Raw genomic sequence first — 26102 nt, forward strand, 5'->3', positions numbered from 1 at the left:
CTTAATTCTGAATGTACATCAAACACACATATCTGGACACTACTCCAAGGCCTTGGTGGGTCCTGCCTTTCTAAACTATTCACTAGCTTTCACCTCTTGTTTTATCTACACCAGAGTCATCACCTCTGGAATGCTCTTCTTCCTTACTCTTCCGGGCCCATATGGATCCTCTACCTCTTTGCATAAGGGCTGGTTCCTCCACAAAGCCTGCCCAGTTTCCTGTCCACTCACAGTACCCCTAGCCGTCACACTTCCCAGTGACCCTACGGGGGATGACGGCCTCACCCACTAGACGTCAGCCTCCACCAGGGCAGCACCAGAAGGCACACATGGGTGCTCATAACTGTTTATAGGATGGACAAAAGGAACTTCTCAGCGATGCACAGCAGGGAGCCCAATTACCACTAACAACTAGAAGAAGAGGAAATGGGCATTCTGGGCCCCAGTAGGTCCATAACTGAGAAGGACAGTTACCATAAGGGTGCTCCATAAGCTTCTTAAATTAAAAATAAAAATTTGTTTTGTGATAAAACATTATATTGAGTCTTTTAACAAGGATAACAACTAACATCTTGGGACTTGTGCTTCCTAGTGTCCTGGAGTTCTATTTCTAAAAAAGAAATGTTTACAAGTAAACACGTTTGCTCACCCAAGAGTACAGACTGAATGCACAATTCAAGACCTTCACCACTGGTGGTGCTTCACAGCAGTGAAAGAGTACACTGAAACAGAAGATCTGGGCTCCGGGTCCTCCTGCTCATTGGCTAAATATTCTACATCTTTTAATGTGTCTTGGCCTCAGTTTCTTCACCTGTAAAATGGGTAAAACAAAATCCACTCCACTAGCACTTGGAGGACAAAATGGCATAACCAATGACAATGCGCTCTGTGAGCGATGAGGCGTCATACAAACATGAGCCACTCAGAGCAGAAGCATGAACTGAGCCAAAGCCCAGCCTTCAGCCGAAGAAATATGTACATTTCCTTGAAGGAGGAGGAAGCAAAGAGTTGCAAAGGTCATCTTCTTGGTTGTTTATTTCAGTGCTCCCACAGACAAGGGTTTAGGCACTCACTGTCACCCTTCTGGTACAGCCACTCAGACACTTGTGAAGACTGACCCAGGAGGCTGGTCTTCTCTTCCCTGTTCTCAATACTCTTCTTTTCCTTTGCCTGCCTCGACGGGCCCAATGACTACTCTCTTTCTTCATTTTATCCTAATTTTGGAGCCGACTCTATTTTTCTACCAGGATTCGCAATTCATAGGCAGAAATGCCAGGGGGCCACATGTGGGTTCCTGAGTGTCCACTCTGGTGATGGCTGGTGGAAACCCCTCTATTCGTGGCGTCTTCCTGTCCTACCCTCAGAGCCAAAGCACAAACACTTCAGGGAGAGGTCACCTCCTGTGGTTCACACCCAAGTTATTTACAACAGATGATGAACTCACTCGTGATGCTTTCTCCTGGTAACAGAATGGCAGCAAGGCAGCAGACAAACAGAGTGGCCCCTGTGTACTTTTGAGAGCCGCCAAGATCAGCCGGGTGGGGTGAGGTAGAGAATATAGAAAGGAGTTGGTAAAGATCCCGAAGACAAACTCATGATTCCTTCCATTTTTGCCTTGGGCTCACCCACACACAGATGCAATGCTCGTACTCACAGCCAAGGAGTGGGAGTGAAGAAAGGGTCTTGGGCTTTTCGGGTGGAGAGAAGGGAGGCTCACATGTGTAGGGGAAATGGTGGGCCCAGCTGAGGACAGGAGGAGGACGGGCACTAGATGGGGTGGGGAGACAGGAAGGAGGAAAACGACAAATCGGGTCCAGATGCTAACTTAATGGATATTTAGGGTATTAAGATGCATCGCATTCTATGTCAGACTGCTAAAGTACTACCCTGTTACTCCTCCTTCAGAAGCTAAGAATTCGCTGTCTTGAGAAAACACAGCTTTGAAAAGTATGAATAATGGCTAAATAGGCTTGAGTTTACGCTTGAGTTTTAAAGACATGAATTTGAATCTCTAGTCCATCAGATACTAACTGTGTGACTACAGAGAAGTTACTTAACCTCTCTGTTATCTCATGTTTTCCAGCACCTACCCTTATGGGGTTGTTTAAGAGTAAAATGTGATGATATCTATTAATCGCCTTACACAATACAAGCCACAGGTCAGGGCTCAAAAAATGTTGTTGTTCAGCCACTCAGTCGTATCCGACTCTTTGTCACCCCGTGGACTACAGGACCCCAGGCTTCTCTGTCCTTCACTATCTCCCTGAGTTTGCTCAAACTCATGTCTATTGAATTGGTGATGCCATCCAACCATCTTATCCTCTGTCATCCCCTCCTCTTCCTGTCCTCATTCTTTCCCAGTGTCAGGGTCTTTAAATGCAAGAGCCTGTTAAGGTCTTACTCTTCTGCTCTAGTAATTCCTGGAGTTTGCAGTCCAGAGCATCCATAACCATTTAGCTCTAAAGTTTTACATATTTGTCAACAGAAATACCTTTTTACTTCATTGGAGGGCTTCTCAGCCCTCCCTACCCAGGTCTGCTTTCACGCAGGGTATCTGATCTGTCAGGCCCAAAGGCAGGGTAAGAGGAGCAAAGCCTGGGGTCAAGGCACCCAACTCTGAGCACACTCACCGAGTCTGGGTCTCGCTGCTGTTCAAGGAAAGCTGAGAATTCCACCAGGCGAAGTTTGGTTGTGCCAATGGAGCGGCCCTGCCAGGCTGGGACCGAGGGAGCTGGGGCTGACGCAGGTTCAAACCCTGAAATACAAATTGATCATTACCAGCTCCTTGCCTGCCATCATCAGGTCTCAGGCCACCCCCGGGGCAGGGGCCTACAAAATGGACCACCCAGGAGCAAAGCTAACAGGTCTGTCCACCAGAGTCTAGGGGTGGAGCTAGGCCAGCAGCGGTGGGTTCTGGCAGAGGAGCCCAGAGGCATGGCCAACCGGAGAAGCGCAACGCAGGTGGTTCTTCCTAAAGCCGGTACTAGCCCAGGTTAAGGGCTGGGGGCGAGGACACCTAACCTGGGGCAAAGGGGCCTCGCTGGGGACCACGGCAAGAAAGATGAAGTGTGGAAGTGGATGCTGACAAAGCGCTCCTGTGAGACAGGAATGTGGGCACTCCCTGTGCTCTTCCAGCTCCTTTCCTGAGTAAGACTGCAGTCACCAGCACAGTGGAATGTTCTCCTGGGATGCTCTGCGGTGCTGGAGCAGAGGGCAACGTGTGAATGCATTTCAGTCTGGGAGCTTATAATGAAGAGTGTGTGTGTGTGCTTGTGTGTGTGCGTGTGCATGTGTGTGTGTTGGGAGGCAGGCAGGTTGGCCAGATGCATGCTTTCTACCTGGGCTTCCATGTAAGCACTCCTTTAAAGAAAGGGTACTCAGAACTGAAATACACTTCTCTATGAAACAGCAAATAAAACCGTCTGCCCACAAGACTGAGATCGCCCAATGTGGCCTGTTTATGAGGAGGAAGGAACCAGAGCAACTTCTCCTTTCAAGGGTGACCCAAGGCCCTGAGTGAAAGTGATCAGGCTTCCTGTTGTTTTTTTTTTTTAAAAAGCCCATCAGAAGAGCTCTCTAGAGATGATGGAGGCAAAGCAGGACCTGGGAGGGGACACCGGCGACCCTCCTGAGCTCTGGGCTAACCCTGCCTTAAGGAGGGTGGTGGCAAGAAAGGGGTGTCCATGGCCCTGCAGGGGAGGGTGTTTGTGCAGCTGGAGAACAAAGTGAGAGGGTTCCTCAGAGACTCACCTGGAATGGGGGCCGTGACTGCTGGCTGGATGGGGTAGGCCTGCTGCACGAAGGGCTTGACGCTGGAGATAAGAGGACAGAGAGAGTTAGAAACCATGGCTGTAGCAGCAGCTACTTCCTAGGTCTGGCCGTGGCCTCCCAGGGCTAGGGACTCCTCACTCTGAGCTTCCCTATCTGCAGGTGGGAGCACAGCCCAGGCAGAGCTCTACCAAGATGGAGACCCAGCTGTGCTGTGCAAGTGAGAGGGGCCGGCTGGGTGCCGATGACCAAACCACCAAGCCTCATGCCAGTTCCACGGCACAGGTAGGGCAGAGGTCAGCTTGCCTTGCACGTGCTGTGGCATCTACCTCTGAACCTCGCTTCTGGTCCCTGCAGAGACCGAGGTCAGCAGTCATCATGGGCAGGCAAGATTTGGGACATGTTTCAGGCTCTCTTTCTCTAGACCAAGTAGCTCCATTTCCTTTGAGAATATACAGGAGGAGGTTCCTTTCTGCTTTTATTCCCAATCTGTCCTCGCCTTCCGGTTTACTGAGCTTACCTCCCATGCTCTCAAAGCATCAGTCGGATTTTCTATTAGCTTCCCCCACTACAGGGAAAGCCGGAAGAAAATGGACTATAGGATCACCTCCACTGTCCTCTCTCAGGAGGACCCCAGGCTCTGCCCCCTCAAAGCCATGAAAAGACGGAGATCCTCCTCCTGTTGCTAGCTGCAGGACCACTAATACTGAAGGAGGGACTGAGGTCTTTACACGTCTCCCAAATCTGAGCATCTCTTTCCTGCTACTGGCGTCAGGAGATAACAGTGGGGGATGATGTTGGTGATGTCAGGTTAAATCTCCCTCCCCCCCGCCCCCCGCAAGGCCCCAGGCAGTCTGGTGCCAGGAAACCTCAACCCGGGGTGGGCTGTGACCAGCCCCTGGTTGGTTGTCAGTGCCGGCCCCTCCTCAGACTTACTCTTGTGAAGATCCAGGCTGCCCTGTTTGTATCATTCCTGGCCAGAACTGGAAAGCAAAATGCAAAGAGCCTCAGGGTTAGGAGTTCACCTCAAAGCACTGCTCAGGATGTCTACACACTCCAATCCCAGCTAAACAGGGGGCGCAGATCATCTGCCAGCTGCCAAGTGACACAGCCTAAATGCAGATACCACAGGCTGCTGTCCTGCAGAACATGTTAACCTCCCTGAGGGCAGGCACCAGCTCTTCAAGAGTTCACCTGACACCCAATAGGAATCCGGGTACATTACAGAGGGTTCACAAATATTCCTCTGACTGCTTCATCTATGTGCCCGCTCACCCTTCCTTTCCTCTCTTCATTCTGCAACACTTCCTACGTGATGTTCTGCCTCCACAGCTCACAGCCTGGGGGGAGAACACAGCTCAGAACCAGGACGGTGCAGACACCTCCTTTGCTGAGGGCTTTCCTAGGCCCTAGTGCCTGCCGACAGCCTCTGGGAGCGGCAGATGTCAAGGGATTTGGACAGCCTTGGGTTTGAATCCCGACATGGCTCTCCATGTGACTATGATAGAGTTACCCAAACTCTGGTTTTGTTACTAATTAACTTCAGTTTTCTGTAAAATGTAAATCTGTAAAATGGCAGTAACAGTAAGAGGCATTTAAGATTACTGTGAGGATTAAATGAGACCACAACATTAAGCTTCTCAGCCTTTGGCAGGTGCAAAATGAAAATAGTAGTAAAGAATACTTTTGTCTCTTTAGAGGCCAGTTGCCATAAAGTGACCCCGAGGACACAGGAACAGAGACTAAGGGCCAGGAATAAAATGCTCTCTCTCTCCGCCTCTCCCTAGCTCCGCTTTTCTCACCATTTTGCACCCAGCATCAGGGCACCACGAGGTGGTCCTTCCCCTCTCTTACACCTGGCACAATTAACAGGAAGTGCCAGGTACATGGGTTCATGCTCGGCCACGTCGGCTCCATGTGCTCAGGGGCCATCACTACCAGACCCAGCTGGTAACTTACCCCCGGCGCCCCCGGGAAGGTGGGGCGTGGGATCCCGGGCAGCCCCAGCTTGTTGTGAATGGCAGTGGCCGAGACGATCTGGGCTGACGACATGGCGGCCATGTGCTGCAGGGCCTTATCCTTTGCAGTCTGATCCTTGAAGGCGACAGTACACACAAGACTTAATACACAACCCCCGGCTACCAGGCGGCTCAGACAGGCACAGCCGCGAGCACGGGGACTAAAATACAGAGCCACAGAAGAGGCTGGAAAAGCAAACATGCGTGGATAAATAAACACAGCCAGAAGGCCCAAACGGCCTCAACCTACTGTAACTCTGGACGTTTACTGAGAACACCCAGTAGCAAGATTTAAAAAAAAAATTTCTTTTTTAATCCATTTTCCAACAGAATGGGAAGCCTCTGAGGAGAGTGGACAATGTATTTATTTTTCCAGCTTCCAAAAGGAGATGTCTCCAATTACTTAACAGACTGAAAGAAACAAGGAAAAAAAAAAAAGAAAAAAAAATGGCCCTGCTTTGAAGCACACAGATGGGAGGAGGGCGAGAGAAGAGGCATGGTTGTGGATCTGGGGTGGGACCATCCACAGTGCCGGGAGGCCCGTCTGTGTGCGGCCGGGGAGCCCTGGCAGACACCTGGTGGGGGACTCAGAAGCAGCGGGGCGGCGGGGCCAGGATGGGGCCAAGCAGCATGCTGGCGGGGGGCATGCTTTCTCAGGTATCCCCGCCGGGGTCCAAGGCTAGGCCGGTTCATTCTGTAGCCAAGGACGCAGGGGGTTCTACCAGGGACGTGGTTTCTCCTTTTCCTAAAAGGGTCTTTTCTAGGAAAGCCAAGGCTGGTAACACACAGCTCGCCAAAAAGTCTGCCAAGCACAGCTCAAGTACAGAATACTCAATTTGGTGAAAATACTTACCATGCTTGTTACCTGGATACAACAATAAACAATTTGTTAAAATGATTGCGTACAAAGGCAGGGTTATTTTTCTTCTTAGTTAAAAAATATACACATATACAAACACACAGTACAATAAAATGTGTAGGGGTGTGGGTTTTTCCCCTCCCCCTGGCATTTTAGGAGAAATGTGTGACCCTATCTATCTAGAAAGACAATTACCAACAACCCCGGCTCCCAGCTCCTCTGAGTTGATTCTGAGGCTTCCCCAGGACAGACGGAAAAATGGTCAGGCCCCTGGTGTGTGACACGCCCTGACGGTAGGGGCAGGGATTCACACTCAGTGAACCTGCTGAGGCTCCCGGATGCTTGCAGGTCTACACACCCTACACACCGGGCCCAGACCCCATCAAAGCAGGAGCAAAATGGTGACATCAAAGTAGAAAGAGCACTCGCCACAGCTGCCATTCAGAGTTCAGACAAGAGAGTGAAGGTCAAGGGGAGCTTCAGGCTAAGACACTGGGTACCAGCTGCGAGGTGGCTTCAGGGTTTACAGGTTTACCCAAAGGTGATGAATAAACATGCTGAGGTGCCAAAGGAAGGCCAAGAAGAGGAGGGAGAAAAATCAAAGCCTACAAGGACAAGAACTAGAGGGTTCCAAGAAGATCAACCAGGTGGTCCCAAGGCACAGACACCACTTTGCCCCATAACTACCAGGAACACCATGTGAATGTTCAAAGGAGTATATTAACCCTTAGAAAACAGGCCTAAGACTTGCATAAAATTTTATACTTTATACATTTCTCTGGCTCTCAACTGAAAAATGAGCCTTATCTAACAGCTATTGGGGAATACCCATGGTCAGGGCACTGTGGCAGCTCAATGACACGAGGGTCCTGTGGACTGAAGTGATGCCCCTTGCTGCCTCTGGTCAGATGGCATTTCTTCACATTGAAGCTCCATTTGCTAACCTGCTGAAGTTTCTAACCTAAAGCTAGATTCCTCTGGCAACTTTTTTAAGACCTGAAACATTTCAGACAATGAGATGCCAGGGCAAAAAGAGACAAATGTTGAAGTCAGTGGAATTCTATGATAAACTATGTGTGTGTAAATGCCCTACAGCCAAACTGAGCCCACGAGATCTCAGCGCTCATCAGTCTACCCACAGCTGGTCCTGCAGTTCCACCTGCCTGGCCACCCTCTCAGAGGGTACCCAGGTATAATAAATGGGAAACCTGGGTCAGTCACACTTACTTCCTTCTCTGTCAAGAGCATCTTGACATCAGTACAAGCTTGTGGGTTTCTCTTTGGACGGTTACTTTGGACTCCAGCCCTCAAGTCATTTAACCCCCAATAAGGGGTTATCAATACTCTCAAGGTGATTTTTGAAACTGAATGAATGGCCCAGGTATAACCCCAGGTCCTTTCCCAATGAGCCACAAGACTTACAATCTCTCCAGGGCCCAGGCAGGCATAACCGAGAAAACGGCAGCCCAGGTTTCTTGTCTGCCTGGCTGATGCCAACCCTGTGGAAGAACTATAAAGGTCTGTGGGCTTGGCTCTATTCCAAAACTATGTCATGGGGCGGTGGGGGGGTGGTGGTGGTACATTCAAACATGAGAGTTCTGTTTATGAAATGCTGACGACGGGGAGTTCTGCTCACCCAAACACAGAGTGTGTTTGTGCACACTTGGGTGGAGTAACCAGGAAGTATCAAGTCCAGGTCCAAATGTAGGCAAGTCCCTACATCTTCATAACCCACTCTTGTGGTGTTAGAGTTGCCTGAGATGTTTCCCTATGCTAGGCTGATGGAAAAGTTCTTCGAAATGTTCATAAAAGTTTGATACTTTTTTAACAGGGAAATCAGTCAATGAGGAAAGGAGAAAAGTCACCACCTTTACTGTTTAGGTCACAAAGCTTCAGAACATTTCAGAATACGGTCTTTTGTTAAATAAAGTCAGGTTTGACTCTCTTATTACCCAGCATTCCACCAGGTACCCAAATGAAAATAGAAGTCCAAAGCAAGAGAGCAAACCTATTGCTTTGAGCACACCAACCTGCTCTCTGTCAGTAAAAGGCACACCTGCTGGGGAGTCTGGAGACCTGGTCTCAAACCTGCCCTCCATCTGGCGTTAATGGGTTGTATTACCTTGTGTAAATCACTTAACACTCTAATTTTTTTCATCTAGGAAGGAAAGAGTTGCACTTTATTTTCTAAAGGTCTTCTGGTTCTAAAAGTATTTGTAGCTATGAGTCTGACTTCTATTATAAGCAAATATGTCCTAATACATATAGCCAGAAAACCACTAGTGGAAAGACAGCAGGATGTTAAAACTCAGGCAGCTCCCAGCCGCCTGTCCTAATAGAGAGAAAGCCAAGTGCGGAGAGGAAATTTTATCTCAAGTAGAAGTTCTTTCTGCACTTGACCTACCTATTTGAGAAGAGGCAATTTTCTACAAATGGACTAAAATGTCTATACCAGTGATTTCCTACTTTTTGTAGTGCCGACATTCTGAGTACTCATTTCACTTTATAACATCTCCCCTCTATCTATTATATACATTGGAAAATTAAGAAGATTAAAATTTTTTGTTTAAAATCTAAAGCAACCGTGCAGATAACAAGCACCACCAGGGATATCTGGAAATCAGAACGGAGAGCCTGGCTGTAGATCTACTTATCCTGAAATGGGAGCACAGAAGGACACTGAGCTGGGAGATTTCAATAGAAGCATCTCTAAACTGTCATTTTCAGCCTAGAGATACATGCCTGGCTTTGGAGAAATTATAACTCTCAGTGTCAGACCTGAGTAAATGACTTCTCTGCGTCATTCTGGCCTAATACCTCGGACTTTTAAACACTGCACTCTATCATCACCACTTACCCCCAGAATAAAGAGGGTGGGGTTGCTAATCTACCCAAACAACAGTAGCTTAAGTAAAGTCAAAGATATATGTGACATTTGTATACCGCATTAATTTTATTCTAAGATGTTTTCACACTAACGTTTCTGAGATGTGATGGGATTTACAAGGGATGAACACATTGTTTTATCTTGAAAAAACCATGATTAAGTCAATACTGAGTTATAATGTATGATGTCTTAGATTACAGGAAATATGGAGTGTATGCATGTGTACATATAAGCACGCATGAAAAAAAAATATGCCCTAGGAAAAAGCTTGGACAACTTCACACTGACTCCTTTTTGCTGATTTTAAGCCCCTCTGTTCCTAAGACTGTAAAGAATGAGGCCACAAAAAGCAGAAGAGGGGAAAGAAAAGGCAGATCTCCCTTCTCCAACCAAACCCTAACTCAAGCCCACAACCTGAAATGTGGGAATTATTTATGGAACAGGAAACACGGGTCTCAGTCTACTAATGGAGTGCTAAGAACAAACGGCCTATGTGACCTGAGAGCGAAGGCACAGGAGTCACTCCAAGGCGGGGTGCACGCCTCGGTCCCCACTCGACTCTCTTCCTGCCCCATGCCTGGCACTCCGCACTGTCAGCAGCCTCCCTACCTCCCACCACGGGGGATCCAGGAGGCAGTGGCAGACATAAAGTCCTCAGCCTGAAGCCTTTCAAACTGTTATTGTTACTAAGTAAACAGATTTTCATATTTCATGAAGCAGAGCGAGGCTGCCACTACAACTCTGGGCTCAGCTGACTGCCTCCTTCCTACGGTGGAAATGTACACAATGTTTGGAAAATGTCTTCATGTAATAACCGTGACGGGAAGGCAACCTACCACAGATGCACATGGCTGGACTGGTGTGCTCTGCACACTCAAGGATATTTTATGAACCAGGCTCTGCAAAGGTGGGGACTCGTCTCCCCTCTGTTTTCTCAGCTTTGGATTTTTCTGGGGAATCAATTATCTCATAATTTTTAGGCATTAGCTATAAACTAATTTTAAAGATAATATAAAACGGCACCTGCTTGCATGTACAATATTATCGTGACTGTATATGAAGTCTGAATGAACACACTCCTGCTTAACCAGGGGCCATCATTTCAGAATTAAGGATTCCAATCTAATGTATTCATATGAAAGTCCACCAATATATCAGGAAAAACATGTACGATCAAAAAGAAAAAAGACTGGATTCAAAAACTTCTGAGAGCTATTAAATGTTTTTCTCCAAATATACTTCTCTCAGCAGTATAAAAATACAGTACATGAGACGAAAAATAGCAATTTGCTTGAAAATCACTTTTTCAGAAGAAGACAAAATAGAACACTTTCCTAAGAAGTAATTTTGCAGATGTTGTTTCTAATCTTACACTATGTGGATTCACATGACCTCTGCAATTATTAGCAGTTGCTCCTGAGCAGATAAACACCACAAGAGTCTATGACGGTTTTGGAGAAAGGATGGAGGGCACTTGAATTTTTCTAGCCATGATCTCTAATTTGCTTATTATTAGAGAAAGCAGGAGTAGGTACAAAAGGGCCTATTCCGGGGTCGGGCAACAGCTAATGCTGAGAAGACAAGGCACATTCATACTTCTCCTGACTTGCCACGTAATGAGTAGCAATTAATTCATCTTATTGTATTTCCAAATGCCAAAGACTCCATTCACATCAAAGAAAAAATTTTTCAAGGCTTTTACCATTGTCCATTTTTAAATGTACTGGGCTATATTTAGTATTCTCTAATTGTCAATAGTGTCGCCTTTCATTGTGATGCGCGGCTTAGCATCATAAAGGATTGCAGATGAGGGTCCAGGTGATTTGTAGGTGTGCCTGGTGCCTCTCTACCAGGAAGCCTGGGATTTAGGTCATCTAATGCCAGGTCCGGGTTTTGGGGAGAAGGCACCTTTCTGACCTTTAGCCCATTTCCCTGGGAGGTTAACAGCAAGAAGTGAGAGGCAAATCTCCCTTGAAAAGCCAGAAGGTACCAGCTTCCACCACTCATCTTCTCTATTTAATTCAACAGGCACAGTGAAAATAGGGCTCGGTTGAGGCAGACAGTGCAAAGCAACTCGAGCCAGGGCAACGAGCCCTCATCCTTGACCAGCAAGGACCCCGTAAGGAGGCAACGTGCTATCACACGAAGAGCTTGGTCTGTGGCAACAGATAGCCCTGGGGTCAAATTCGGACTTGTGACCCTGGGTGAGTCCCTTAAGCCACCACGGCAAGCCTCTGCATCCTCTTACGCAAAGTGCGGGCGACAGCCACCTTCAGGAGCTCCCTGAGAATTGCATCCGGCGCTCTGAGCACACTGTGCCACTGAGTGTGTGCCTGCTACTCCGTGGACTTGCCATCTTCAGGGCCCATGTGGCCCACCGTCCAGGCTCAAGTCTGCTCGAGACCTGAAATGCTTAGACGCCCTGGTCCGGAGTACATCATCTCTGGGCTCAATGTGATTCTAGGGCACTGTCTATATCAGAGGCCAGTTAATAACGGGATTTCTCTATGAAGGGGAAAAAAATGTAGAACGAGGCTGTTTCTGCTGCTTTTAAAGAAAAAATCCGAGCTCGGCTGACATAGAATAGAGAAGTATGTACTTCCTCAGTTTACATTGTAAGTTCTGCATCATCACGTGGTTGATGAGAAGTTCTAACTCTAAGCACAAGAAATGAAATGTCTCCAATCTTGGTCTTAACCCAGGCAAACGGAAAACAAGGTAATGAAAATCGTGTTGAGGAGAGAGGGTACATGTCATGAATGCAGAACTCCCTGAAGACTGGGAGATGCCAGGAAAGGCGGTGTATCATTTCCCAAATCCCGCGACAAGACCAAGTGTCTCAGCTGGTGCTGAGACAAAGGACATGGTAGTTTCAGGCTTCTTTTGCTGTGTGTTCTGCTGACAGCCAACGCTCGAAAGAGCGAAGCAGCTCAGAGGGCCACAGGGAACACCGCAGGATGGAGGGAAGTGTGTCTTCCCTGCGGGCAGGCCCATTCCTGGACAGAATCAGTGGTGACTTGGTCAGGATTCAGCCATGTGGCTGCAGCAGAGCCCTAGCAAAGTTCTTGAACTTATCAAGAGGATTAAATCAACAATTTGAACTTTAAGCTCTCTGCTTATTGGAAGCAAAGGCAGATTGGAAAGAACGGCCTGCTCAGAAATCAAACGACAAAGGCCACCAGAGTGAGAATGAAGAAAATGGCCCCGGGGAGCACATGGAGCTCATAAATTAGTCAGCAGCGACCGGACACAATCAGAGGAGCTCAGGCCTTTTTCTGCTCTACTGGGATGATGCAATGTCAGCAAGTGTAGGCTTTTCTTCAATACAATCCAGAGCTTGACACGAACACGTCTACTGCCTAAGATGTATTCCTGCTGAGGTCAGGACAGAAGGAAGACTTCCCTTCCTCTGAGGACTGTCCAGAGTCATGCATTCACCAAAACACACCCAGCAGAAGTGGCCTGGTCCACCTTCAGGGTAAGACAAAGGCGGTCCACAGCGTGGTGGTGGCCTATGAGCAGGCTGCCACTCACACAAGCCTCTGACACCAGCAAATCAAGGGCTGCCTTTTTGCTGCTATCGTGGAAGAGGCCTCTGGGCAGGGACTGGACAAGCTCTTGGGACAAACGAACATTTAGAGACTCAGAGCAGGAAACTCTAGTAGGAACTCTGAGTAGGAAAGAAGAGACTGCTTAGTGCACAGAGAGTATTTCTACAATCTTTCTTTCTCTTTTTTTTCTTTTCTTCAGTCTTTCTACATGCTTGGATGATAAATCCCTGGAGCTTTAAAAAAAAAACAAAAAAAACCTAAGACTTTTTGATAAAATAATGGCGAGTGAAATAATTTTAAGTAGAGAATCCTTTCTGCAATTGCAGGCTGGTCCTCAGATCACACCACACTGTTTTCCAGACAGGCTGCTACCTCTTACTGCTCAAATACAGATTCCAAAGAGGGGATAAACTAGGTGGAAGGGGAGGAGACGGCAGACAATATATGAAGCCAGTGCGGGTAACACTGCTGTAGACGCAGCTGGCGACATAAGGTCCAAGAGCAATCTCTCTCAGTCGGTGTCCTTGGAATCGCTTGATGCATGCTCCAAACCTACAAGCCATCTGCATGCTGGAACTGCATGGGTCCATCTTCCCCTTTGAGGCTTCTCTCGTAGCTCAGACTGTAAAAGCGTCTGCCTGCAATGCAGGAGACCTGGGTTCAATCGCTGGGTTGGGAAGATCCCCTGGAGAAGGAAATGGCAACCCACTCCAGTACTCTTGCCTGGAAAATTCCATGGATGGAGGAGCCGGGTAGGCTACAGTCCATGGAATTGCAAAGAGTCGGACACGGCTGAGCAACTTCACTGTACTTTTTGTATCTTCTACTTTATAACTAGAACCAAGCATCAGAAGACTGATGGGTCAAAAGAATTGTGTCTGGATAGGGGTCAAACGTGTGGTCCTCTCATCACTAAGAGAACTGAGTATTTTCTAGAGCAGTAGTTATCACATTCTGACTTGTAGTTTAGACATTTTGGTCAAGAAAATTAAAAACAAAACAAAACCCCAAACTGCAAATACATATTTCATGTCCCATATCCTGGCACTCTGGCTACAAATGCCCTGCATTTCCCATCTGTCTCAGGGCTTCTGAATCTCACCTGCACTCTGCTGACCCTTTCACCCCTTCCCCTTACTGCCCCAGTCTTTCCTGGCTCTTGCTCTCCTCACATCACTCCTTGAACTCTCCAACTATTCCCTAGTTTTTCTTGCCCTTTGCATCTCTCTCTCATGGTTGCAGTCTGTGTCCAAGGCCATCCTGAATTGCTGGTCAAGTCTGTCCTGGCTCAGGCCAGGAGAAACTGTAGATGAATAGTTTCACATTGGTGCCAGTGGCTTTAGGACAAGTTCACAGTAGACAACAGGTTTAAAAAAAAAATCTAGATCAGTTCTAGGATAAAGTCAAAAGAAGAAGATATAATTTTCACTGGATATGACTTTCTCAGGGAGACAGTAAGTGGCAAGGAAAGATGATGGGTCACGGGGTGGAGAGGGGGGAGACTGAGACTAACTGAGGAAGGACAATGGGCAGAGGAAATCAGAACAAGTAAGAATAATGTTTTGCCCTTGATTTCCTTCAGCTAAAAAAAAATAAAACTTAGAAGGAAATGTAATGAAAATAATCATTTCTAGATTGTACAAACATGAATGTTTAATATGTCATTCTCTGTACTTATTAACTATTTGTTGTTCAGCAACAAAAACATCATAGTTAATTTTGATGGACACTCTCAGTTAATGGCCATTCCTTTAAGAGAACCCAGCCTTTAATAACCTAAGTTTTAAATGCTGCTATTGCAAAGTTTCCATGTACACATTCCAGACTTAATAAGAGTGGAACTTTTAAACATAATTTGCTGCTTAGAAACAATGAGTGAGAAAGAGGACACAGCAGTGGAGAGGACTGAAGTGGGGACCAGCCAGTGATGACAATAAGGAGGGTTAAGTGCTGAGAGTGGGGCCCCCGGGGTGCTTGGTCAGCTCCTGGTCCAGGCCCACACCTCCCTCCCTCTTACAGTAGCCCCTGAGTTAGCCTCCCTGCCGTCAGCTTTGCCTCCCTCCTAGCTGTCCTCCGAAAATGGCTGGAGGGATCCTTTCCACAGCATGGTTGTGAATGACCCCTGCATGCTCCCCAGGCTCCTCACATGAACCTCACTCCTCCTGCCTCATTCCTTGCCTCCAGCTAGATGCTGTTCTTCATGGATCCCCAGCCCCCTATTCTCTGTGGGAAGTCTCTGCCTTCCTTCAAGCACAGTTCTAAGGGCACCTCCTCCATGGGGCTTTCTCTAATTCTCCCACACTCAGAATTAATCATTCTTTCACTGCTCGAACTTTGCACCACTCTGTTAAATATCTACTGCAGAGTTCCCTAGCTGGAGACAATCCACTGGGAATCTTGTATTTTCCCCAAATGTGGCCAAAAATAACAGAAAAGACGAATGTTCTTTGGGAACAGAGACTCTGCTTATTCAACTTTTCAGGCCCAACTAAAGGGTCTAGAACACATAGGTTCTCAATGGAACAGTTACTGGACTGCACTAAGTAATCATTTCTGTGCTTTTAAAGCTCAAATCTACATGGAAATCTTAAACTTCTACTAAAACCTTTTTTTTTTTTTAAGCAGAAATTAAAGTCCACACATTTCGGGGGTGATCTGGCTCACAAACAAGCACTTTGAGAAACACTGCATTTAGCAAAAGCCTAAAGCCGATCTCTGAAACTCATCCTAACAGATTTTCAGGAGTGTGACTTCTGTAGCTAGAATGACTCATCCGTGAGATTAACCACTCTCTCCCCAGCCTGTTTCCTGCAAAAGAATATGGCAGAATAGGCTATGGGACTCAGGAGATGTGGGCTTTCAGTGGGATCCCCAAGCTGTCTGGTATAAAGAAAGCCAGAGGAATGGCTGAAAGGGATGGCCCTTTCCTTTACCTTCTGTCTAAAGCAGTGGGTTTTCAAACTTTATTCAATAGAACCAGCCAAAGAGGCTGCTGCTAAGGATGAGAGAGTGAGCATTTTAATTAAAACAGCTTTTACATTTTCATATATTGAAATTTTCAAGTAAGATTTCAATTTGAAATGTGAATTTTGCTACTTTAAAAAGGCTAGAAAATCATTAGCCTAAAGAATTCTCCCGCACCCTTCTGAGGAAAGTCAAGACAGGCTCACAGGCAGGAGGGCGCCCTGGAAGTCACACCCGGCTCTGGCCCTGGCTACGAGTAAACTGCTTTTTCAAACTCCGAGGGAGGACAGAAATGAAACTTAACTCCAGTCTTCATAGGAGGGCCACAGGCCTGTCTACCCCAGAGAACAGAAATCCTTTGACTGCTGAGCATGCGGAGAAATGGGGAGGGGCCTGGCTGGGCAGGCGCAGCAAGGACAGGTCCTGAGATGGTCAGTCAACAGCCACCTCCTCCAGGAAGCCTGGTCACACCACCTCAGACAAAGCAAGGCCCCTTTTGTGGGTCTGGATATTTCCTGCCATCCCCACCCCTGCTCAGAAGCTCTCCTTTTTGCCTATTGGGATGACTTCAACTTTCAGCAGTGAGTTTATTTGGGAGGCCAAGAAGACAGAGGCTATCAGCCTGACTGCATCAGGAGTTTGGTTAGGATGTTCATCCCTGCCTCTCGTGACTATTAGACTCCAGAGCTGAACAAGGAAGTGCAGATCGCCTGGGGAGATGTACCTCTCCTACCAGGCTCATGGGGCTGAGCCCACTTCCCGGGAAAGGCTGGTTAGGAAGATGAAGGAGAGCATCTCTAGCATAAAATGCCCGTAGGAGATGAGCAGCAACAAGGAAGGCAGGTGACAGGCGGCCTTATTCTCCTCGGCCGTCCTGACTCCCTCCAAGTGGGGACGCAGGGGCTCTGCAGCTAGGAACGCACCTCGCCCCTGTCTTACTGATTATCAGCACAGCATCAATCCCAAATTAAGCCTACACTGTTTCCACCAATGGCTAAAAATTTAAAAATCATCTTATGTCTAAAATGTGGAGGCTGAGGGATTATGGGAAGCAGGGGCTGTCTGCCCAGCTCCAAGGGGCATGAGGGGTGGTGACAGGTTGTCTACCCCATATACTGGCATGAAGCCTGCTGCTTAAAAACCACTTCAGCCTCTGCCGGATGAAACCCTGTCTGAAGGAACAGTGGCTTAGAATTCAGAAAGATCTGAGTTCAAATTGTGACTTGGCCTCTTCCTACACTGGGTGGCTTTTGGTGAGTTAACTGAACCTTTGGAGACCTGGTTTCCTCAATAGTATTACTCAAAATCTGAAGAACGGAACTCACTTTGTAGGGAGCTAACGCGAGAGAACACACGAGGCTTTGCGCTGCACTAACTCCTTCTTTCATCCCCAGACTCAGCAGACACGGTCCATGCAACTCGTCCCTGGGATTCCCTGCACGTTTCCCTTTGGCTCTCTCTGCTAGCACTTACCCTACAGTGCCCTGTATTTCACATTCCCATCTCCACAGCCAGCTCTATGAATAGAGGATTGGTTGTTAGCTGCCCACCATGATGAGCGCCATGCCTGGAACACTCAACTGGTATTAGCTGATGGGAAGAACAAAGGCTTCCATTTTTCCCAGAATAATGAGGTAGGCAGGAAGGAGACGAACTGTAAGAAGATGGAGGTGGTTCTTGGAGCTGAAATGCCGAGCGCCTTGCTACCCCACTGCCTCTGTTTCTGCCTCCCCCTCGTGCCTACTCCAGAGGAAATGGTCCAGCGCTGGCTGAAAGTGGGGAGAGGTCATTTTTTTTTTTTTTTAAAAGAACAAATACAACTGTGTTGGTATGTATGTACAGGCATAACGTAACGGCAAAACTCTTTCCACAGAGGAAGATTTGTAAAGTCCCCAAGAGAGAAAAAGAGTGCTTGTGGAATCCCATAGTGATCCCCGCTGACCAGGAGAGCTTTATCCACCATTTACAGGGCTTTCGGTCTAGGGCTGTGTGCCCTGGTGAGCATACGGGAACCACGCAGTGCAGAATAGAGCAACTTATAACATCGCAGATCGGAAACACAAAGTTGATGTCTGTAAACTGCTTTGCACATCATTAATCCATTAGAGAAACTAGAAACAGAGTGAGAACTTGAGCAAACACTGGGGTAGTTACATCCATATAGAAAGGACTGCACCTTTGGTTAAAAAGCAGGAGCTATAAAGTTATTTTAGTCTTCCAACTGCTCAGCCAGTGCAGCTAAAAGCCAGCCACCATCAGCCACACGTGCGAGCGAGCCAGCATGCTGCCCACTGCAGAGGGCACACCGAATGCGCCTTCCTGGTCACTAGTCCTATTCCACAGCCAGCCTTGTTTGCATTTAAAAAGTTGGAGGACTTTGGAAAGAGTCCTGGCTTTCACCATTTAGGGCTGTGAAATTACACTTTGTTCTTCAGCTTAGAACAAACATACACATTTACTTAATATACGGGGAAAAAAAATCAAAACAGAACCAAGAACAGGCATGGTAGAAAGACAACAATATGGGTTATGGATTCGTTTTTATTATAAAGCTCCTCCATGCAAACTGTAATCCCTTTGCATTTCTAAAATAGGACATTAGGGGGGAAAAAAGAGTCATGTATACTTTACTGCAAACCTTGCAAAGGGAGAAAACAAGAGAACTTGCATTTTAAAATTGTCCATGCCTCTGTTTTTGCTATGAAATATATTTTAAAACACTAGGAAATGAGGCACATGAAGAAAAAAAAATTAAATTCAAGTATAAACAGAATTGCAAACATGGATTTGATCAAAAGCTTTCTCATCTCTAAGATCCATCTTTTGTTTTTTAAGGCCTCACCTCAAATTTGTTTTAATTAACAAAGCCACACACTTAAAAAATATTATTAAGAAATGTGGAAGAAATCTGGCAGAAAATATTCTCTGTTGGAAGAACACATAAAAAACTCCATGAAGAAGATGTATTTTTCATAAGTATTGAAAATACATCAAAAACACAAATTTAAAATAATTTCTAAATATTTCAAAAAGTAATTTCATGATGATCTCTTGGAAATGATTCATGTATAATTTCTACACCAACTTTGCATCTCTTGGACTTTTTTTCCCTCTCTTGGCTCAGTGCTTCTTGGTAGGTATTTGAAGACTGAAAAAAAAAATGTTTCTGTGCTAAAGTTATCAAGACTAGCTCTGTGCTGCATTTGCATTGTTATTAGGGGGACACACGCGCGCGCGCGCTCACACACACATGCGCGCACACACACACCACACACTCTGAGCTTAATGTGAGGCTAGTACAGAAACAGAGAGATTAGACACAAAGAAATGTAAACAGCTCTAACATGCGAGGAAACTAGGTTACCAGAATCCCAGCACCAGGCATTCACCAGTCACCATGGAAAACAGGAAGTGAGATGCATAGCAACCACAAGCCAAAAAGCAGGAAAGCGCATACCTTTAGCTTGGAATGAAAATCACGAGATTTCCTTCTGGCAAGAACCTGAATGTGACTAGACACCTGCAGGGTAGGGGAAGGGAGGAAAACAAAGGAAAAGCCTGTAACCATGGAGATGAAAAGCCCCCTACAACTGGGCAAGCCAGACGTACCTTAATGGCGGCTTGAATTTCTCGAACTTTCTTTCTTGCTAAGACCTGTATATGACTAGACACCTACATTGTTCGGGTTTATAAGGGGAAACAAAACAAAACAAAACAAAACAAAAAAAGGAAATCAAATATAAAATCGCTACTCCTTGGGAGGGTTTCAGGGTGGGGGGTGGGGGGGAGGTTATTTGCATCTCAACAAAGCTCTGCAGTTAGGAATACACAGTCCCAGCCAGACACCAAGCCCCCAGCGCTGCTCTAAGCTTTTCAGACTGGGTCATCACTGCAGTGACTGGATTCAGGATGAAAGTTGAAGCTAATATTAGTTTTCTCACTCAGGAGAAATCGCGGGCCACGGGATGAGAGGGGGAGAGTGGGGTTGTTTTCTTTATAAAATTTAAAAGGTGGGGGTAGAGGTAAACGAAAATATTTATAGCTTCTCAGTATCAGGAGGGAAAATCCCTTTTTCTCAATTTAGAAGAGACTATCCATAAATTAGCACATTCTGCAGAATCAAAAAGCTGAAGCTGTCGGTTGTATTCTGATCTCATTAAGAGCTCTGGATTCTGTAGCAAATGTTAAAATAATACTGACATGTAAATTAGATCTCAAAGAGAAATGGAAAGACCCAGTTAGCAGAGCTTTTTTTTTTTTTTTTCCTTATAAATATCTTTAATCCTTCCACTCTTTTGGGTATTGACTGGGCGCCAAGTGGATTTGCATATTATTACAAAGCGAAAAGTGTGAATACAGCCAGCCAGCCATCCTGTTAAAAATCTGGGTTGAAAAACCACACGGATTTGCTGAACAACAAATTCACATTGGAGAGGTATCACCAACTGCTGCCTAAAAACATCCCCAGGATGCCGGGGTGTGGAAACCGAGCCAAGCCAGGCTTCTGAAACACAATGATTCCACTGGGTAAACAAATTTGCATCTCTTTCAGCAGGACTTGGTTAAATTTAGAAGCCTCCCCTCACTGAAGGGGTTGGGCACATGACCAGAGCTCACAGATCAGTAGACAGCCCAGGTCCAGGACTTTCAGTATGTTGGGAATTAGATTTGTCTGTTTCAGAAATTTAGAAGCTTCCATTTAGAAGTTCAGCGACTTCGACTGTGAGGCCATTACTTGATTTCAAACACTCTAGTGAACTTAAAAACAGGCTTTATGATAATAACTGATCCGCTTATCTCTAACTTTGTTTTCCAGTATCAATTATCATTTTTTTCTTTCTATTGCTTTTACATTTTTTTTTAAAGTAAGGAGAAGCAGGAACTCCCCCATCCTCTTCACCTCTCCATCCAGCTCCTGCTTTCACCCGAATTTTGTTTTGATGTGATCCACTGGCTTGCTGTGGGCCACAGAAGGGGAGACACCCACTGAACAGACAATGCCCTGCCTCAGAGCACTGGCGGGAGGCCCCCTGCCTCTGTGCTGACTCAGCAGTGGGCTCCCGGCGGGGGCACCGGCAGGGGCACCGGGGCATTTCCAGGGAAAGCTCTCCCCGTCATAAACACTCAGAAAAACAACTCATCACCCAAGCAGAGGACTGGAATCTACTGCTCAGGGTTTCACAACTGAGCTCGCCTTTTGGTTTGATTATAAGTTTTTAAAATTCATGCCGAATCAGGCAGCATAGTCAACACTGAAACACATATTATAAATATTTCTTTTTTTTTCTTGTTGAGAACTCACCCATGAGGTAGGTTTGATTTCCCTCCCCCTTTTCCATTTTTTTTTTTTTTTGCTTTTCATTAAATGTTAATTTCTCATCCATTCCAGTTCTGAACTGGGTCAGAGGTTTGGGCTGCTTTACATCACAAGGAGTGAAGCGCGCCACAGCCCTGATAGAAGGGCAGAGGAAAATTCCTGACCCAGTGCTGCACAAAGGTATTTAAGTTGTAACTTCATTTCAGTCACAGCAGCTACTGACAAAGAGCCATAGCTTAAGGAGCAACAGTTCCCTGGACGCACATCATTCAGCCTCATGTTCTGGCCAATGCTCACGGCTGCTAGTGTTACTTTTGCAGTGAAATGATGACTAATATGTAATTGTTCCAGGATTTTACAATGCGCAAAATCTCAAAATTTCATGACTTGCAAAGTGTATCTGCACCTGCAGCTTTTACAATGTTTGCAGATGCACAGTTTGGGGAAGAAAATTAAAGATTTAGAGTACAGGAACAGTTCATACACTGTCCTTAGCAGTGAAACTTTTCCATATGTGTATAGAAGGAACTCCAGAGACCATGGAATAAAAGGTCACTGAAACGAGGAGCAGTAAAAACGGAGCCAATTTCAAACACCTACAACACTGACGTCCTTACAGGGAACTCCGGTTGGGGGCTCCTAGGAGCCAAAGCACAGACAGCCACTGCAGCCAAAATGCCTCCGTGGGCCATTCGCTGACATGCATAGTTTCCAGGTCGGTTATTTTACCTGTTTTCTGGTCCTCGTCTTCCCTGTCCTGAGTTTGATGTATCTGGCTATCAATTCATTCCTACCTGAAAGAAAAAAGAATTTACAATAAAGTGGGTTACTTTGGTGTGTGAGTGGGACAGGGGTGAGGTGTAAAAAGCCCCTGAATGCTAAGACTAGAATTCAGAATCAAGAATTTTTAAGTTGTATCTGTAAGTTTATTAATGTTAGAAAAATTAAAAGTATAATTTTTGCAGAAAATATTTACTAAGGGAAATTAGGAAGAAGGGAATTTAATCATGAACTACAATCAGCAATTAAAATGTGCCTTTTGTTTGTTTGCATGCTTGTCCCTAAATGGATGGTCACTTGTATAAACAAATTCAAGGCTTAGTGTGGAAGTACACAGACGGGCTTCCGTTCTGGTTTTATTGTTCATATCCATTTCTTCTCACCCAGGTTTCTACTCATCGTTAACTCCAGTTAGTGTCATTATATTGGAGAAGGAAATGGCAACCCACTCCAGTGTTCTTGCTTGGAGAATCCCAGGGACAGGGGAGACTGGTGGGCTGCCGTCTATGGGGTTGCACAGAGTTGGACACGACTGAAGCGACTTAGCAGCAGCAGTGGTAGCAGTGTTATTATAGCCATGAGAGGATGAACTGCTGTGACCACAGAAACACAAGGGAAAGAAGTTACAGTATGCAGGCAGATAGCCCCCAAAGGTAGTCACTGAATCAGTAATAAACTATACACAAAACTGTCAGTGGGAAGGAAAAAAATGACTCAATCTTTTCCATCCTTCAAAACTTTGGGGGGAAAGTGCCTTAAAGTATAAACAAATGTCTCTTGTCCCTACTGCACCAAGACACGAGAAATCTCAAACAGATGACCTGAACTATAATATAAATGGGAAAATAAATCCCCAAAGCCAAGTGGGGAAATGCATTACTAATACTACATGAAATAAAAATGCACTTATACAGGACACATGGGTCCAGACTGTCACTTTAAGCCTAACAGTATAGCTAGTGGTCTGATTTATGTGTACCGTCTCACTCCCCACATACTGCACAGCTGAAGACAGCAAGAGCTTTGGTCTTGCCCCCAAGGTCTCCCCAGCACATGGCACACTGCTGGGCGCACAGAAAGAAAAAATGAGACACTAACACAGCCTCTGGTGAAAGGGAAGAACTGCATTCCTCAGAACTCCCCAGCAGAGAAAAGAACTGAAGGCTCTGGTGAGAGGGTCTTGATGAGAATCTTGCCTAATAATTCAGAAAACCTCTCCCATTGCTGCCTAGAACATTCCTGGAATGATGGCTCTGTTCTCCACCTGCCTGTGTTAGGAGTGTGCAGAACACAGTCACTGCTGAAAGGCAAAGGAATTGTGGAATCTTGGGGCTGCAAAGTACTTCTGAGCCACTCTTTCTCACCTCTAAAAGTCTGAGTCCTTACAGAATGAAGGAAAAAGCCCATTCTGCCTTAAAACATATAGAAAGATAAAAAGACCCTCCTTATTTGAGGTTTTGTGTAAATTTCACCCCCCAGATTCTTTTGTATCTCTTAACAAGAAGAAGGTTAGTTCCTAATGCACAGAAATTTCTGACAGCTTTAAGGTCCTCCAGCAGTGCTTTATCCAAGCTAAACCTTTCCTGTTCTTTTGTTATCTGTGGCAAACTTTGGAGCACTCCCACCTCCATCCTGTGACCATCCTTTGTCATTTCCTTTCATAGCCTGGAGCCCAGAACTATAGTCACCTGCCTGGTCCTAAATACCCATCTTTGTTGATGTAGCCCAGCACCGCACTAGATTTGGGGGGATTACAATAAACTGTCAACTGAAGTCAATTAATTCCAAGGTCTTTTTCATATGAGCTACTTCTCAGATATATCCCTACCTCTGTTCCTAGTCTTTTCGTGCATAGTTGGGATTTTCAGATCCAAATACAAAACATTACATTTATTTCTACTGCAGTTCATTTTGTTAGATAAAGCCTATCGTTTCCACCTTCAAGTCGTCAATCCTGATTCTGTGACTGACTGAACTTACTCTTTAACCACAGGAAAAGGACCTCTAAATTCAGTTCTGAGGATTGCTTCTCAAAGCATTCTCTTTCAACTTTTGAGAACTACCAATATCCCCTGTAGTGTCATTGGGTCTACTTCTCCATCTCTCAGATGGTTGTACAGATTTTGCAATTTGTGTCAAAGGCTGGCTGACAGCAGAGCCCAGCTAGGAGTGCCTAATTACCAGAAGTCAGACCTAAATGACAATGTCTGCAGAGGGGCCAAGCATCCTCCAGCTTGGGGCCTCACCGTGCACCCTGTTCAGGGCTGAGTGGCTGGGATGAAATAAATCTAGGGCTCTGAATTACATGCAATTTCATCTGAACCTTGTCCAGATGGCAAAAACGCCTCCTGGCCCCAGACTTGCTTATTTTTCTCTGAAAGCAGACAGAATAGCTTGATCCAAGTGGCCTATAACTTATATCTCCAGTTTTTAATTTCTTATGGCATTTGGTTGAATGAATGAGATCAGTCCCCTGGAAGCCACACTTGACTGTACACCCTGTGGTTTATGCAGTGGCATAAACAATGTCAACTTATACTTTGATTAAAGTGCTTCTAAAAATCACTACTTCTACAAGAGGCCCTCAGTGAGCATCTACTACGTGCTGAGCATGACGCTACGTCGTATCGTGCAAAGTCTGTCATGACTCTCACGTCCCCGTTCTTTACATGAGCGAGATCTCCTTTCAAATTCTATGTTCTTTCAAACCATGCTTCAAGCCAAGAAGAGTAATTAACTTGAGGTTGCTGTGTGTTTCTTCTTGCCTCATCAAAAGGAATATTGCTGATTCAAATTATAAATTCAAATTCCACTAATACCAAACATCTACCGTGAACTCAAAGCGTAACGTTAGTCACTTTATTTTATGTGTTGTTTTTTTAAAAAATGATTCTAAGGGTGGTTTTGTGCAGATAAACATTAGTCAGGTTTACTTGGCTTTAAAATGTTTATTTCATCTGTTTAGTTATTTTTTTTCTAATGCCCTAGTTTTTCTTTATGTTTTCAATTCGACTTACATATCCTATAATTTTTATAACCACTTTCAAAGGGCCACTGGTTTAATATTTGGTCCATTTTACAAACCTAGTTAAACTCCTTCAAACATTTAAACTATGTACCTAATCTATAGTTAATTTAATTTTTTTAAATATTAGAACTCTTTAACTTACAAAACCTTCCCTTAAACAACTCTTAGAAACCTAATAAATTCTCTTGAGTATGCCAACATTGCTTACAAATCTAGTTAAGACTTCAACCCTTCCCCAAAATCAAGTCTAAGTCAATTACTTCATTGCACATTTTAATTTGGAAATACAGACTAACCTGTTATATGAGCCAAACTATTTTAAATACGCATACTGAAGAACTCATATTCACAAATCCTTAAGATAAAAATATAAACACTATGGTATTGACTATATTAAAAATTTTATATTCTAAATCTTCCAAGAATTATAATATGCTTACTCTTTAAGGGAACAAGTATGTCATTCCAAATGGTTTTGGAGTCTCTTTCCAGGTGCCTGGTTCTGAATGAATTCTTGTTAGCAACCTTCATAGGACATTCTGAGCCCTATTTGTATTTCCAGAGCATGACCCTCCAAATGGTGTGGATCCATACAGTTCAAAGCCCTAGATTTGACTCACGGTACTAAGGTACAGAAGGGATTCCCAGGTGGTGCAGTGGGGAAAAATGTGCATGCGATGCAGCAGACCCAAGAGAAACAGGTTCGAACCCTCGATCTACCTCAGTTGGGAAGATGCCCAGGAGTAGGAAATTGCACCCTGCTCCAGTATTCTTGCTTGGAAAATTCCATGAGCTGTGGCCCACGATGGGGTCCCAAAGAGCGAGACACTGAGCACACACACACGACAACAACTGAGGTGCAGAATGCTCCAACCAAGGACAGGAAACCCAGAGACACAAAACATCACTGATGTAACTGGTGGTGGGACT

The 26102-nt window shown here is 45.5% G+C and overlaps 1 protein-coding gene across 10 annotated transcripts in view; it reads right to left on the reverse strand.

The window, feature by feature from the left end:
- The window catches only part of TEAD1 (TEA domain family member 1 (SV40 transcriptional enhancer factor)), a 274377-nt gene that overhangs the window by 58110 nt on the left and 190165 nt on the right, over nucleotides 1-26102 (reverse strand). For 6 of the 10 annotated variants that reach the window (XM_010830611.1, XM_010830603.1, XM_010830612.1 and 3 more), the window contains 8 exons: nucleotides 22094-22158; nucleotides 19657-19719; nucleotides 19505-19567; nucleotides 6640-6651; nucleotides 5728-5862; nucleotides 4705-4751; nucleotides 3751-3812; nucleotides 2631-2755 (listed from right to left, as the gene is read on the reverse strand). In XM_010830611.1, coding sequence (XP_010828913.1) covers nucleotides 2631-2755; nucleotides 3751-3812; nucleotides 4705-4751; nucleotides 5728-5862; nucleotides 6640-6651; nucleotides 19505-19567; nucleotides 19657-19719; nucleotides 22094-22158 — 572 coding nt within the window. The remainder of the gene's footprint in view (nucleotides 1-2630; nucleotides 2756-3750; nucleotides 3813-4704; nucleotides 4752-5727; nucleotides 5863-6639; nucleotides 6652-19504; nucleotides 19568-19656; nucleotides 19720-22093; nucleotides 22159-26102) is intronic. The other 4 variants (XM_010830605.1, XM_010830606.1, XM_010830607.1 and 1 more) reach the window with 4 other exon arrangements.

The sequence above is a fragment of the Bison bison genome, unplaced genomic scaffold (assembly GCF_000754665.1).
Source record: "Bison bison bison isolate TAMUID 2011002044 unplaced genomic scaffold, Bison_UMD1.0 scf7180017864518, whole genome shotgun sequence".
In the NCBI taxonomy this organism is placed as follows: Eukaryota; Metazoa; Chordata; class Mammalia; order Artiodactyla; family Bovidae; genus Bison; species Bison bison.